This window comes from Rutidosis leptorrhynchoides, chromosome 7 (genome assembly GCF_046630445.1).
Source record: "Rutidosis leptorrhynchoides isolate AG116_Rl617_1_P2 chromosome 7, CSIRO_AGI_Rlap_v1, whole genome shotgun sequence".
Classification (NCBI taxonomy): Eukaryota; Viridiplantae; Streptophyta; class Magnoliopsida; order Asterales; family Asteraceae; genus Rutidosis; species Rutidosis leptorrhynchoides.
This window is the reverse complement of record NC_092339.1, coordinates 323,296,435-323,313,180: the sequence shown is the minus strand read 5'-3', so window position 1 is coordinate 323,313,180 and position 16,746 is coordinate 323,296,435. Positions and strand designations below refer to the sequence as shown.

General features: G+C 36.9%; 1 protein-coding gene across 1 annotated transcript; it reads right to left on the bottom strand.

The window, feature by feature from the left end:
• Window positions 1–288: 288 nt before the first annotated feature.
• Window positions 289–1,368, bottom strand: LOC139860244 (uncharacterized). The gene has a single exon (XM_071849013.1). The coding sequence runs from the start codon at window positions 1,366–1,368 to the stop codon at window positions 289–291; it is 1,080 nt and encodes a 359-aa protein (XP_071705114.1).
• Window positions 1,369–16,746: the final 15,378 nt, after the last annotated feature.

The following is a 16,746-nucleotide window of genomic DNA, read 5'->3' as shown; positions in this document are numbered from 1 at the left end:
GGTCTAGATTATGGATGTTAATGATAATGGAAGGCTAGGATTAGTGGTTTGAATTTTAGATGATCTATTTTTAACTTTGTTATTATAATATAAAGAGATTATTATTTATTTATTTATTTATTATTTTTTTTTTTTGTTTTTTTTTTTGTTTTTGATTTTGTTTTTGTTTTTTTTGGAAGGCTAGGATTAGTGGTTTGAATTTTAGATGATCTATTTTTAACTTTGTTATTATAATATAAAGAGATTATTATTTATTTATTTATTTATTTTTTTTTTTTTTAAGAATGATCACCCATCCCAATCAGGCTCCTCGAATGTAAGTCCTGTGGTATTAGCGATTGGTTTTGTGTTCTTGTCATTGGATGCTCGAATTAAGCTCAGCAAGCATTCATAGTCTTCTTTGGTGAAGCCTTGCAGCTGCTCAGCAGTGTTTGTTGTTTTGGTAGACGATTGATTTTTAGCCTTTTTAGTCCACCAATGTGGATACCCTATGATCTCAAAACAACCGTCTATAGTGTGCCCTGTCCTTTTGCAACGTGTGCATATCTTATCATCACCCTTCTCTCGATTATCTTTCATGTTCCAATTCTGATTGTTTGATTTTGACAGATTTCGTATATTACGACCAGAGGCTTGAAACGCAGCTGCATCATTGCTTGTTATTCTCGAATTACCAACGATTCTTTGTCGTTCATCTTGGTTCACCATGTGAAAGGCAGCACTCAGTTTAGGCAAGGGACTCATACTCAAGATTTGTGATCTAATAGTGTTGTATTCCTCATTTAAACCCATCAAGAAATCATATAACTTTTCTTTGTCACGCATAGAGTTAATTGATTTTACCAGATCACAGGTGCATCCGTTGCAGGTACATGTGGGAATTGGATTTGCATATTGCATCTCGTCCCATATACCTCTCAATTTTGTGTAATAAGCAGACACGGTCATATTCTCCTGGTGAATCGTTGTAATTGTCCTTCGTAACTCATATACACGTGGAGCGTTTTCTTTGTTGAACCTTTCATCAAGATCTGTCCATATGTCCCTTGCTGTTGCCGCGTACTTAACGTTGTTTTTGATTTCTTTAACCATTGAATTCACAAGCCATCCACGAACCATGGCGTTCCATCGTTGCCAATTCATTAGATCTTTCGAACCTTCAGAGGGCTTCGGAATTGAACCATCCACGAAGCCTATTTTATTCTTTGCAAACAAAGCATTCATCATCTCATTCTTCCAATCATTGTAATTACCATCGTTGAGAAGATTGTCTCCAACAAAGTTTTGTCCAGCAGAAGATGATAGATAGTACGGTGAAGAGATGTCGATTGGGTTTCTTGAGCTTGATTCTGTATCATCACCGGCCATTATTCCGATGATAAAAGTTGAATTTTAATTCGATTGGGTGTTTAACGAATCCAAAGATTTTTGATTCTGTTTCACAATTGTGAAAGATGATGAAAGAATTTGAATTTAGGGTTCTTGATTTAGAGGCGAATTTGGGATTTAGGTTAGACGAATTCTGTAGTTTATTGATCGGTGCGTATAACCGATGGAAAATAGGGTTTAATTTTGGTTACTGGATCTTTGCTCTTGATACCATGTTAAATTTGATAAAGGAGATGAATACTCCGTAAGTTATTTTTATTGAATACCAATTGAACAATTATATTACATTACATAGCTATTTATAACAAATAGTAAACTTATCCTTCAAGTAATTTTTATTGGACTAGCCTACCAATTCTAATTAACTGATAAGTAAATGGGCTATGTACTAGTAAATGAGCCCATTAGTCTAAGCCCAATAATAAATCTCAACAGAAACTCGTTTAAGCTGATACAAGAGACTGGTTTTATATTCTGCTTTATATGAATTGAATAGTCATATTTGAATCTGCCATTGTGTTGTCTTTATAAGGGAAATTAGAACCAGTCTTGTAGACTATTACTTTAATGGTTTTCTTAAATTCATAAATATTAATCTGGATCTTGAAATCGTATCATGGCTTGATCAAGCCATTATGTATATTTAAAGATATATATTTACACTCTATTTTAGCGTTATAAAAGACAGGGACTCACCCGGGGAATTTAGTCAACGATCGGTGGCGGTAACAATCGACAACGCCGACGGATAAATTGCAGGTATGACAATTAACGATCAATTATCAATTAAGTGTTTAACCATATTCTATCAACAAGATCAAGATCGGTTTCGGGAGTAATCCGGATTGGAACCCGAACTATCTTGAATCGAACGGTGCTCACTACCCGATGCGTTTGATTTTTCTATTATTTCCTCTCTGTTGTTCTCATCTTCAACGCACACTCCATTTGTGAGGTAACACAACTAAAGTCAGGTATAACTCGAGGTGCTATTTCTTATGTCCTTGGAAAAACTATCGATTAATATTGGTTGATTCATATTAAAATTTTTGTTGGTGATATAAACTGTTTATAATCTGCCGTGATTGTTTATATGTAACTATATCTTTATTCCGCTTTACGATTCCAAAATCAGATTACGTATTATATTATATAACATGTTCATGTTACCTAATATGTTTATTTGATAGTAACTTGCCAAAGGATTAATGCAGAAACAATATGCATAGTAGGCATTTAATAAATTCAATGAGAATTTTGGTGTACTTAGGGATTTATATATGCTATTACTATGTGTTCTTGGTAAATACATATGCAAGAACTTTAGATTATTAATAGTGGTGATTTTGTGCATGATATCTAATATCTTAATTTATATGGTTGCCATATTTAATTTGTGGACTAATTTGTGTTTCTGTTCCCAACGTTAGTTTATTGTTATTGTTAACAAATATAGTAAGTGGTTGTTATAATTAATTATTATGTTTGCAAATAAATATGTTGAGATAAACATATGTTTAGAATTGTACTTTGTATGCAGTACACAACTAATGGGTGTAGTTTAATCGCCTCAAATCAAGATATAAGGATAATACATATTTTGATTCGGTTGTGTTATTTATATTGCAAACGTGTTTATTTATATACTATTCTCAATATATGAATGAATTGTTGTTCATACATTATCAATAACCTAATATCGTTTGGCGATTTAATATTCTGGTACTAATACTATTGACTAGCTCGATCGCTACATCGCTTCCTAATGTGCTTTGTACTAGGTTGAAATACCTGAGAAGTTCACATGCGTGTGAACTTCAAGCGTGGGCATAAAAAGATGTTTTCTTTTTATATCTAACCACATTGAACCTTGCGAGGTTCTTAACTGAAGCTGCAATGTTGACAGTGAAAGATGTTCTTTTATCTGATCATGACTGAACCTTGCGAGGTTCTTGACTGAACCTTGCGAGGTTCTTGACTAAACCTTGTGAGGTTCTTGACAAAAACCCCTCCCAAATTGCTAAAGGGGAACATGACGCTCAAATTGTGAGCGCGGTTCAGTTTTGGAATCATTTAGATTACTTGTGCGCAAGTAGATCGTTCTATAACGTGTATTTGAAGAGTCTTCGGACCATTTCACACTGATTTCGAACTGTATTTCTATCTGTTTTCAGACAGTATTCGACACTGGTTATAGACTGTCTTCGGGACTGTATTCGGACAGTTTAAGACTGTTATTAAACCAAATTTAAACTTGTTTGTTTAACAGTTGGACTTAAACATTTTTGGTTTAACCGGTTTTGTTGAAACGTTTAGTTTAATCGTTTACTATAAACCTTTTAGTTTTAACATGTTTGGTTTACATGTTTGTGTTTAAATCTGCTTCGTTTAACTGTAGGGTTGAAACCTGTTTGGTTTACCCGTATGAGTTGAAACGGTTTTAAGGTGATACCTGTTTGGTTAACCGTTTGAGTTTAAACCTGTTTGGTTTACTTATTTAGGTTGAAACCTATTTGGTTTACCCTATTGGGTTTAAACCTATTTGGTTTACTTGTTTAGTTTGAACCTGCTCGGTTTACCTATTTGGTTGAAACCTTATTGGTTTTACCTAGTTGAGTTGAACCATATATGTTTGGTTTAACTCAGTTTGTTCACGGTAAAATGAAACTTTTATTTGAGTTGAAAACCCAAATTAATTTAGTTCACGTGCTATTTGCCGACTGAAATTTTCTGTTTTGCCAAAACAGTTTATTTTAGTTTAAGTGATGATCCTGGAAAAATTGAATTCTGGACAAGAACTCACATTGAATAATGTGTTGTATGTTCCTGAGATTCTTGAGGAATCTGGTGTCCGGATGTTGTTGAACAAGTTTGGCGTTAAGCCAAATTAAAGAGATCATCTTCGGTTGAATGAATAACCGAACCCCTTGATATGGTCCACATTGATGTATGTGATTTGAAATCCATTCCAACAAGGAATGGTAACAAGTACTTCATTACGTTTATCAATGATAGCACGAAGTATTGTTATGTTAACTTGTTGAAAAGTAAAAATGAAGCAATTGAGAATTTTATTGCTTATAAAAATGAAGTTGAGAATCAACTTCAACGGAATTCAAGGTTGGTCGTAGTGATAGAGGTGGTGAATATGTCACATCTTTTGCTGAATTTTGTTAGACATGAATTCACAGCACCTTACTCACCCCAATCAAATGAGACTATTGAACGAAATAAATAGAACCTTGAAAGAAATGGTGATTTCCATGTTGGTGTGTTCTGGTGTAAATCAGAACATGTGGGGGGATGTCATTCTATTAGCAAATTATCTTATAGATAATATACCCCACTCGTATCGGGATGAAACCCCATACGAGTTATGGTGGAAAAGAAATCATTCTATGAATACCTCAAAGTGTGGGGGTGCCTAGTAAAGGTAAACTACCTAAGGCATTAAAATTAGATCAAACACTGTTGACTGCATATTTATCGGATGTGCTAAAACTGTAGTGTTTATCGCTTCCTTGTGCATGAATCCAAGATTTTGGATATACACAAAGGTTCGATAAATCGATAAACGATTCATTTTTTGGAAATGTATTTCCATACATAATGAATGTGAAAGTTCGTCTAGGATAGACGAGAAGGTGTTCAATATGAGACATCTAATGAGCTAGTTCAATAGGAACTAGTAGAATTAAAGGAACATCCTCGTTAAATGGCATACGCTTATAGAGGAACTAATACTGAATGTATAACAAGATATACGTTATATTCAGAACCCTCTTAAATGGTATATTTAAGGCGGTGTTTAAGTATATGAAGTGATTTTGTCATGATACAAGGGATATGGTATGGCATTTCTTGAGAGAAAAGCTACGGAGAATATGAATGATGTGTCTTCTATTCTAATGCTTTGCACATAAAGTCTATGGAATACTAGACTTGGACTTGTTAATGACGATCATCTGCAGAGATCAATTAACAAGTAATATTTCATTGTGTTGAATATATTTATAGACAAAATCTCTTTCATTCAGTAATAGAAGGATTTGGTATATTTTGAAACCAGATTTGTTAATATCATTGATGATGTTAATTATTCACATGTTATGTGATTTATGATATTGAAGATAATTATAAATATAAAGATGTCAATCTTTATTATATAATTATCTTGACGTACTAATCAATATTCAGATGAAAATATAATTTGAGTTAGGAACTTTTGTTAAGTTTCTAAATTCTACGTCTCTAGGTCAAACCTAGAATATGACCAAGAATTGCTCAAATGTGTAAATCTTATGTGGGGGCATTTGAACGATTCATTGAGTAGAATCATACTAGATATATATGATTATGATATCAAGTTGTAAGACATGTGGGGGGAAGCTTTGAAATGGTAAGCAGTAACCACCCTAGTTAGTTGTGTAAAATGAACACAATAGCTTGAAAATGTGGGGGTGTCTTGTATTTTGATATCAAGAACATGATTCATGATAACGCGTTTTAATGTACTCGATCTGACTTAGCATATGTTGTAAGCACGCTAAATTGATACACGAATAATTTAAGTACATCTCATTAGAGTTGTATAATTAGGTTACTTCGGTACTCGGGATTACGGGTAGCATTATAACAGATATCCTGCAGTGATCAACGGTCACTTTGATGCGAACTGAATATATGATACAAATGATTCCAAAGTGAAAAGTGGATATGTATTCACACTTGGAGGTGATGCTATATCGTGAAATCGTTTAAACAAACGGTTATTGCTAGATCCATAATGGAATCATAATTCATCTCTTTAGATAAAGTCGATGAAGAGGGAGAATGTCTACGTCAATTCGTTAAGAATATACCAAGATGGCCTAATCTGGTGTCGGCCATATGTATACATTGTAATAGCCAATCGGTGATTAGTAGAGCTCATATTACAATGTGTAATGGTAAGAATAAACTTATGAGACGTAGACATAGTAAAGTACGACAACTAATCTCTACAGAAATTATCACTATTGACTATGTGAAGTCAAAGGATAATGTTGCGGATCCACTGACAAAAGACTTAAGCAGAGATTTAGTATATGAGTCGTGCGTGGGAATGAGACTGAAGCCCTTGAAAGGCTAAGTTTATATGAAGGAAAACCTAAATCAGTTGACTGGAGATCCCAAGATCTGAGTTCAGTAGGACAACCTACTTGTATGAACTGGCGACGGTCACTGTGGGGGAGATAATGTAAGATCATGTTTTTCCAGTTATGTTGGACGCCGTCCAACAGGGTGGGACGCCATCCCAGTATGAAGGGCTGGACGCCGTCCAGTATTCTGGACGCTGTCCAGATGACCTGATGAGCCAGCTTTTGTGTTTTTGATATTTAAAAGGGGTAACTTGGTAATTTCACATTGTGAATGACTTTAAGGCCCTAGATCAGTTTGTGGAGCCTCATTTACTCCATATCATCTACCTTATCTCCTTTCACTTAAATTCTAGTGAGAGAGGAAGTTCTAGAGTGAGAGAGCTCCAATAAAGGAAGAAGAAGGTTGTTTCGAGTCTTAGTGCGAGTTCTAAAGTTGTTCATCTAGTCACTAGCTTCGTGGTGATTATGGTGGTAAGTTATGAACCTAATTTTTTACTTAATTTATGTTAAGGGTTAGGGTTTGGGCTAGTATTGAACATAAAACCCATTTGTTAGTGATTTGGGGGTTTTTGGGTAAGTTTGGGTCATGAAGACTCAAAGATGACTAACCTAGGGTTTTGAAAAGTTAAAGTGTGTAAATGAGTCTTAAAGGCTTAGTAAATCACTAGCACACTTGTGGTTAATGTTAGTGGGTGTCATTTGGGTTGTGGGTGACCCAAATGGGTGTGTTGACCTTGAAATTGGTCAAATGGGTCTTGGGCGACCTAGGTTGTTAAATGTGTATGGAAACACACTAAACTTATGATTATAAAGTGTATTAAGACCATAATGGGCTAGCGTTAGGGTTTTGGCGAAGTTGACCTAATCTTAGGGTTAAATGTGCAAATGGATCGAAATTGCACCACGGGTCAAAATGACCTAAGGATGGTGAGTGAGTTGGTTGACCAACTTGAATGAATGATTGATTTATGTATATAATGTAATAGGTACGTTTCCTTGAAGTTGCGAACTTGGTTATCGATTCACCGAAGGCGTAAGGTGAGTGGGATAAGTATACATGTAATTATATGATGTGTTTATTTGTACTCTAACGGATTATGAATGGATATGCGTTGTCCAAGTTAGTTGTATATGCGTTGTACTCTAACGGATTATGAATGGATATGCATTGTCCAAGTTAGTTGTATATGCGTTGTACTCTAACGGATTATGAATGGATATGCGTTGTCCAAGTTAGTTGTATATGCGTTGTACCCTAACGAATTATGAATGGATATGCGTTGTCCAAACTAGTGGTATATGCTTTGTACCCTAACGAATTGTGAACAGATATGTGTTGTCCAAGGGTTAGTGATTTATGATGTTGTACACTAACGGTTGTTATGAACACCGATGGGAAATGCGAGTACCATTCCTTCGTACGATTGGTTAACAATGGTTGTGTAAATTTTGTATTAGCATATTTAATTGTGAACTATATGTGTTCATTGTCGCTAGCTTGTGGTAAATTGCGGATCTTGGTTTATGCATAATGTTTGCATAGTTGTCGAAATTGCTAGTTCGTATATGGTATTGCGTAGGCGAATGCAAGTAGATAGATTATATATGCATATGTATAATTATTGTACTCACTAAGCTTTGCTTACCCTCTCGTTGTTTATCTTTTTATAGGCTCCGGCGTTGACAAGGGTAAGGGCATTCGATTGTATTAGAGATCCCGCTTGTTGTTTAGGGGACGCTTTTGGGATTTGATAGCTTTTGGAGTTTGATCGAGACTTGGGTAGTTTAACCCCCAAACACCATGCTCATAGTGTCGTTTGGAAATTAAACTAATGTGGTCGAAACTCATGATTTGTACGAAATACGTAAAACGGCCGATGTGGGACCCATTTTGTAAAACTCGTTTCGATGTTGGAAATCTATTAGTTTTACTTAAATTGATATGTTGTAAAAAGGTTTTCGTTTAATAGTGTCGGGAAGCGGTATTTCCGCTCACGTAAGTGAGCACGGGGATCAGTCCCTGACAGTGAAATGGGACGCCGTCCAAAAAGGCTGGACGCCGTCCAGGCCTTCAGTACTGGACGCCGTCCAAGAACCTGGATGCCGTCCAGATGTACAGGTCCAGAAAACTTTTTTTTTATGGCGTATTTTTGGTATAACGAAGTCGGGTCGTTACAAGTGGTATCAGAGCATGGTTTAAGGGATTTAGGCGACTTGAGATAGGTGCCTAGACTTAGACTTTATTGTGTATGCGTTTTATGCGGGACTTGTAGGAGACGAGCCGGACCGGGAGTTGGTTAGTGCTTAGGTTTATGTGAACTAACCTTGCGCTAATTGTTGGTATTGTGTTAGCAATCATCAAGCGAGATAGACGTTGTACTAGCAAGTTAATGTGACGTGCTCGCGTAACAATGATTAGCTACCATTGTTACGGGTTCAAATCGTGTCAAACAAGCGATGTACGACAATTGTTGAGCAAGATGGGGTAGTGTGGTGTATATGTATATACATATGTGTTAAGTCCTTTCGTTTCGTTGTTTAATCTTTTCCGTTTTATAGAATGAAGATGAGAAATGTACACTACACCAATGACGGAAGTACGAGTGAGGACGTTGAGTTCACGGCCAAAGTTGAGGCCATCTTTAAACGTCAAAAGGGGAGTTCCTCGAGGATGTTAAGAAAATGTTTCTTGATACGACTGACGAACAACTAGTCAATGTAGTAAAGGATCAAGTTAAGGTTGTTCTTCACGAAGATAATGTGGGAAGACGGGACTTTTTCTATAAGAACTTCAAGGATTCTCAACCTCCCACCTTTGAAGGTGAACGAGACCCTCTTAAGAGTGCCCGTTGGATCTCCGACATGGAGGGGGCTTTCCGTACTTGTGAATGTCCTCTCGATAAAAAGACAAGGTACGGATGTAGCATGTTGAGGGGCGATGCTAAATTGTGGTGGGACGCAAAGATCCAAGTTTATGGTGAAGAACAATGCATGGAATTCATTTGGGATGAATTCAAGGCAGAATTTTTCGATGAGTACCGAACTTCGGCCGATCTTACAAGGCTTAAGGACGAGTTGCGTTCCTTGAGGCAAGGGTCGATGGATTTGAACACTCTCAAATCCGTGTTTTTGTCTAAGACTCAATTTTGCTCGGAGTATGTTGGGAATGATAAAATGTTGAAGGAAGACTTCTATCGAATCTTAAATGATAGTTATCAAGAGAAGATTAGTGTGAACGTGGTAAAAAGCTTCGATGAGTTGTTTAATATGGCCAAAGGTTTTGAGGCGCTTGTGTTGAGAAAGAGTAGTTTTACTTTTGGTAAGAGGAAGTTCGAGAATTCGAGTCAATCGAACTTTTCCAACAAAAAGAACAAGAAGGGCTCTGAAAGTGTTAATAGCGTGAAGAAGGGTGGCTCCGATGGTCATGCGCTCACTTGCTATAATTGTGGGCAAAAAGGCCACATCTCTCGTGATTGCACCAACCCATCTTTTACATCCAAATTCACTTGTTACAATTGTGGTAAAGAAGGGCACAAGAGGCCCGAGTGTCCCGAGTTGCGCAATGATAATGTTAAGCGGCTAGAGAAGGCATCGGGTACGGCTAGGGGTCGCAATTATTTGATGACCAATGATGAAGCCAAACAATCGAACGAAGTTGTCTCAGGTACTTTCATGGTTAATTCTAATCCGGCAAGGATACTTTTTGATAGTGGTGCTAACTTGTCGTTTGTGTCACCAAAATTTGTGCCGAAACTTAATAAACCGTTAGCTAAGTTAAGTCATCCGGTAGAAGTTGAAATAGCGGATGGCAAGACGGTGCTAGTGGTTGATGTGCGTAAAAATTGTAATGTTGTGTTTGGTGCCGAAAACTTTAAAATTGATCTCATCCCGATGACTTTGGGTGATTTTGATATCGTGGTTGGTATGGATTGGCTCGATCATAATAGAGCCGATATTGCATTCCATGAAAAATCTATTCGAGTGAAGACCCCTAGTGGGGGAGAGTTAATTATTCACGGTGACAAACGAAGAAGACTTGTTCCGATATGCACTTTTGCACGGGCACGTCGTTTTCTTGTTAGTGGTGGCATGGCTTTTCTTTCCCATGTTGTTGATACTCGTGATGAGCCACCACCCATTCGTGAAATTCCGGTGGTGAATGAATTTGAAGACGTTTTTCCGAATGAGTTACCGGGTGTTCCGGCAGAGAGACAAGTAGAATTTCGCATTGAGTTGGTTCCGGGGGCTACCCCCATTGCTAAAACTCCTTATCGTTTAGTGCCAACGGAAATGCAAGAATTGTTACCCAAGAGTTGCTTGAGAAGGGTTTCATTCGACCGAGTGCTTCGTCATGGGGCGCTCCGGTTTTATTCGTGAAGAAAAAGGATGGTAGTATGCAGATGTGCATCGATTATCGGGAGTTGAACAAAGTGACTATAAAGAATCGTTATCCATTGCCTCAGATTGACGATTTGTTTGACCAACTCCAAGGTGCAACGTATTTCTCTAAAATCGACCTACGGTCCGGCTATCACCAAATGCGGGTCCGTGAGGAAGATATTGAGAAAACGGATTTCCGAACGCGTTATGGGCATTTTGAGTTTGTGGTAATGCCTTTTGGTCTTACGAATGCACCGGCAGCATTCATGGATCTTATTAACCGAGTGTGCCAACCTATGTTGGACAAGTCGGTAATTGTGTTCATTGACGACATACTTTTCTATTCGAAGAGTATGAAGGAACATGAACTTCATTTGCGGTGTGTGTTAAAGACGTTGCGGAAGGAGAAGTTGTATGCTAAATTCTCCAAATGTGAATTTTGGCTAAGGAAAGTTCAATTCCTTGGCCATATTGTGAACGAAAATGGTATTCAAGTAGATCCGGGAAAGATTGAGACGGTAAAGAGTTGGGGACGACCGACTACGCCTACGGAAATCCGAAGTTTTCTCAGAGTAGCCGGTTATTATCGTCGGTTTATCCAAGACTTTTCTAAGATTGCTTCTCCATTAACGAAGTTACAAGAAAGAACGCGCGATTTAATTGGGAGAACGAGTAAGAAATTGCTTTTCAATTGTTAAAAGAGAAGTTATGTCAAGCTCCGGTGTTAGTGTTGCCGGAAGGGGTAGAAGACATGACGGTTTATTGTGACGCGTTCTTTAAATGGACTCGGGTGTGTTCTAATTCAAAGAGGTAAAGTCATCGCGTATGCCTCCTGACAATTAAAGGAACACGAAACAAGATATCCGACTCATGATCTTGAGTTGGCGGCGGTTGTTCATGTGTTGAAAATTTGGCGCCATTATTTGTATGGTGTCAAGTGTACGATTTATTCGGATTACAAGACTTTGAAGCATCTTTTTGATCAACGAGATTTGAATTATCGTCAACGTAGATGGATGGATATGGTGAAAGACTATGATTGTGAAATACTTTATCATCCGGGTAAGGCGAATGTGGTCGCGGATGCGCTAAGTCGAAAGAGTCAACATCCGGCGATACGAGTAGGATCGTTACGCATGATTATTACTAACGATTTTCTTGTAAAGCTTGCCTAGACCCAAATCGAAGCTTTTGTTAACAATAAGCATGAGGAACGAATTGTGGGACAAACGGAGTTTATTACCTTAGGTCCGCATGGTTTGTTATCTTTTCAAGGAAGGGTATGGGTGCCTAAAATGGGTGATCATTGACGAGTGCTACTTGATTAAGCACATAAGTCAAAGTATTTCATTCATCCGGGCGCAACAAAGATGTATCTTGATTTGAGGAAGGATTATTGGTGGCCGGGCATGAAACGTGATGTTGTAAAGTATGTTGAACAATGTGTTACATGTTAGCAAGTTAGGGCCGAGCACCAAAAGTCGTATGGTAAGTTGCAACCGTTAGAAATCCTGAAATGGAAATGGGAGCATATTACCATGGATTTCATTACAAAGTTACCTAAGACGGCGATAACCCAATTTGATACGATTTGGGTGATAGTTGACTGATTGACGAAAAGTGCTTTGTTTCTTCCCATTCGGGAAGCGATATCGTCGGAAACTTTGGCTAAGTTGTTTATCAAGGATGTGATAGCAAGACACGGGGTTCCTATATCTATTATTTCGGATCGAGATACTCGTTTCACATCTCGGTTTTGGGAAAAGTTTCATGAAGATATGGGCACACAATTGAAATTGAGCACGGCGTATCATCCTCAAACGGACGGTCAAACCGAACGTACGAATCAAACTCTGGAGGATATGTTACGGGCGTGTATTATTGATTTCGACGGTAGTTGGGATGAGCACCTACCTTTGGTGGAATTCTCGTACAATAATAGTTATCATACTAGTATCGGGATGCCACCTTATGAGATGCTTTATGGGCGAAGGTGTTGAACTCCAATTTGTTGGGGTGAAATTGGTCAAAAGGAAATCGGGAGTACCGATTTGGTTTTACAGACGAATAACAAGATTGATATGATTCGGGCTCATTTGAAAAAGGCTCAAGATAGACAAAAGTCGTATGCCAACAAACGTAGGCGAATGATCGAATTCCAAGAAGGTGACATGGTGATGCTTAAGGTTTCGCCATGGAAAGATATTATTCGGTTTTGAAAACGGGGAAAATTAGCTCCTCGGTTTATTGGACCATTTAAAGTTTTAGCTCGTGTTGGCGAAGTTGCATATCGTTTGGAATTACCCGAAGAACTTGCGGGGATCCATAATACATTTCATGTTTTCCATCTCCGTAAGTGTCTTGCGGATGATTCTTCGTGGGTGTCATTATACGAAATTGAGCTAAATAATAAGTTAGAGTATATTGAGGAGCCGGTTGCTATACTTGACGAAAAAGTGAAAAGATTGAGAAATAAAGAGGTGAGAACTTTTAAAGTTCAATGGCGTCGTAGTATAGGTTCCGAGTTTACTTGGGAGCCCGAAGAGTTTGTTCTTGTGTATCTTCCTACTTGTCATGCGGCTTGGATTGCGAGGTCGCAATCCGGTTCAAGTGGGGGAGAGTTGTAAGATCCTGTATTTCCAGTTATGTTGGACGCCGTCCAACAGGGTGGGACGCCGTCCCAGTATGAAGGGCTGGACGCCGTCCAGTATTCTGGACGCCGTCCAGTAGACCTGACGAGCCAGCTTTTGTGTTTTTGATATTTAAAAGGGGTAACTTGGTAATTTCACATTGTGGACGACTTTAAGGCCCTAGATCAGTTTGTGGAGCCTCATTTACTCCATATCATCTACCTTATCTCCTTCCACTTAAATTCTAGTGAGAGAGGAAGTTCTAGAGTGAGAGAGCTCCAATAAAGGAAGAAGAAGGTTGTTTCGGGTCTTAGTGCGAGTTCTAAAGTTCTTCATCTAGTCACTAGCTTCGTGGTGATTGTGGTGGTAAGTTATGAACCTAATTTCTTTCCTTAATTTATGTTAAGGGTTAGGGTTTGAGCTAGTATTGAACATAAAACCCATTTGTTAGTGATTTGGGGGTTTTTGGGTAAGTTTGGGTCATGAAGACTCAAAGATGACTAACCTAGGGTTTTGAAAAGTTAAAGTGTGTAAATGGGTCTTAAAGGCTTAGTAAATCACTAGCACACTTGTGGTTAATGTTAGTGGGTGTCATTTGGGTTGTAGGTGACCCAAATGGGTGTGTTGACCTTGAAATGGGTCAAATGGGTCTTGGGCGACCTAGGTTGTTAAATGTGTATGAAAACACACTAAACTTGTGATTATAAAGTGTATTAAGACCATAATGGGCTAGGGTTCGGGTTTTGGCGAAGTTGACCTAATCGTAGGGTTAAATGTGCAAATGGGTCGAAATTGCACCACGGGTCAAAATGACCTAAGGATGGTGAGTGAGTTGGTTGACCAACTTGAATGAATGATTGATTTATGTATATAATGTAATAGGTACGTTGCCTTGAAGTTGCGAACTTGGTTATCGATTCACCGAAGGCGTAAGGTGAGTGGGATAAGTATACATGTAATTATATGATGTGTTTATTTGTACCCTAACGGATTATGAATGGATATGCGTTGTCCAAGTTAGTTGTATATGCGTTGTACTCTAACGGATTATGAATGGATATGCGTTGTCCAAGTTAGTTGTATATGCGTTGTACCCTAACGAATTATGAATGGATATGCGTTGTCCAAACTAGTGGTATATGTAGTGACCCGAACTTTTCCATGTTTATATATATATATTAAATGAAATTGTTATTTACATGATTAAGTGTTTCTAACATGTTAAGCAATCAAACTTGTTAAGACTTGATTAATTGAAATATGTTTCATATAGACAATTGACCACCCAAGTTGATCGGTGATTCACGAACGTTAAAACTTGTAAAAACTATATGATGACATATATATGGATATATATATAGTTAACATGATACTATGATAAGTAAACATATCATTAAGTATATTAACAATGAACTACATATGTAAAAACAAGACTACTAACTTAATGATTTTTAAACGAGACATATATGTAACGATTATCGTTGTAAAGACATTTAATGTATATATATCATATTAAGGGATATTCATACATGATAATATCATGATAATATAATAATTTAAAATCTCATTTGATATTATAAACATTGGGTTAACAACATTTAACAAGATCGTTAACCTAAAGGTTTCAAAACAACACTTACATGTAACGACTAACGATGACTTAAAGACTCAGTTAAAATGTATATACATGTAGTGTTTTAATATGTATTTATACACTTTTGAAAGACTTAAATACACTTATCAAAATACTTCTACTTAACCAAAATGCTTACAATTACATCCTCGTTCAGTTTCATCAACAATTCTACTCGTATGCACCCGTATTCGTACTCGTACAATACACAGCTTTTAGATGTATGTACTATTGGTATATACACTCCAATGATCAGCTCTTAGCAGCCCATGTGAGTCACCTAACACATGTGGGAACCATCATTTGGCAACTAGCATGAAATATCTCATAAAATTACAAAAATATGAGTAATCATTCATGACTTATTTACATGAAAACAAAATTACATATCCTTTATATCTAATCCATACACCAACGACCAAAAACACCTACAAACACTTTCATTCTTCAATTTTCTTCATCTAATTGATCTCTCTCAAGTTCTAAGTGTTCTTCATATATTCTACAAGTTCTAGTTACATAAAATCAAGAATACTTTCAAGTTTGCTAGCTCACTTCCAATCTTGTAAGGTGATCATCCAACCTCAACAAATCTTTGTTTCTTACAGTAGGTTATCATTCTAATACAAGGTAATAATCATATTCAAACTTTGGTTCAATTTCTATAACTATAACAATCTTATTTCAAGTGATGATCTTACTTGAACTTGTTTTCGTGTCATGATTCTGCTTCAAGAACTTTGAGCCATCCAAGGATCCGTTGAAGCTAGATCCATTTTTCTCTTTTCCAGTAGGTTTATCCAAGGAACTTAAGGTAGTAATGATGTTCATAACATCATTCGATTCATACATATAAAGCTATCTTATTCGAAGGTTTAAACTTGTAATCACTAGAACATAGTTTAGTTAATTCTAAACTTGTTCGCAAACAAAAGTTAATCGTTCTAACTCGACTTTTAAAATAAACTAAACACATGTTCTATATCTATATGATATGCTAACTTAATGATTTAAAACCTGGAAACACGAAAAACACCGTAAAACCGGATTTACGCCGTCGTAGTAACACCGCGGGCTGTTTTGGGTTAGTTAATTAAAAACTATGATAAACTTTGATTTAAAAGTTGTTATTCTGAGAAAATGATTTTTATTATGAACATGAAACTATATCCAAAAATTATGGTTAAACTCAAAGTGGAAGTATGTTTCTAAAATGGTCATCTAGACGTCGTTCTTTCGACTGAAATGACTACCTTTACAAAAACGACTTGTAACTTATTTTTCCGACTATAAACCTATACTTTTTCTGTTTAGATTCATAAAATAGAGTTCAATATGAAACCATAGCAATTTGATTCACTCAAAACGGATTTAAAATGAAGAAGTTATGGGTAAAACAAGAATGGATAATGTTTCTCATTTTAGCTACGTGAAAATTGGTAACAAATCTATTCCAACCATAACTTAATCAACTTGTATTATATATTATGTAATCTTGAGATACCATAGACACGTATACAATGTTTCGGCCTATCATGTCGACACATCTATATATATTTCGGAACAACCATAG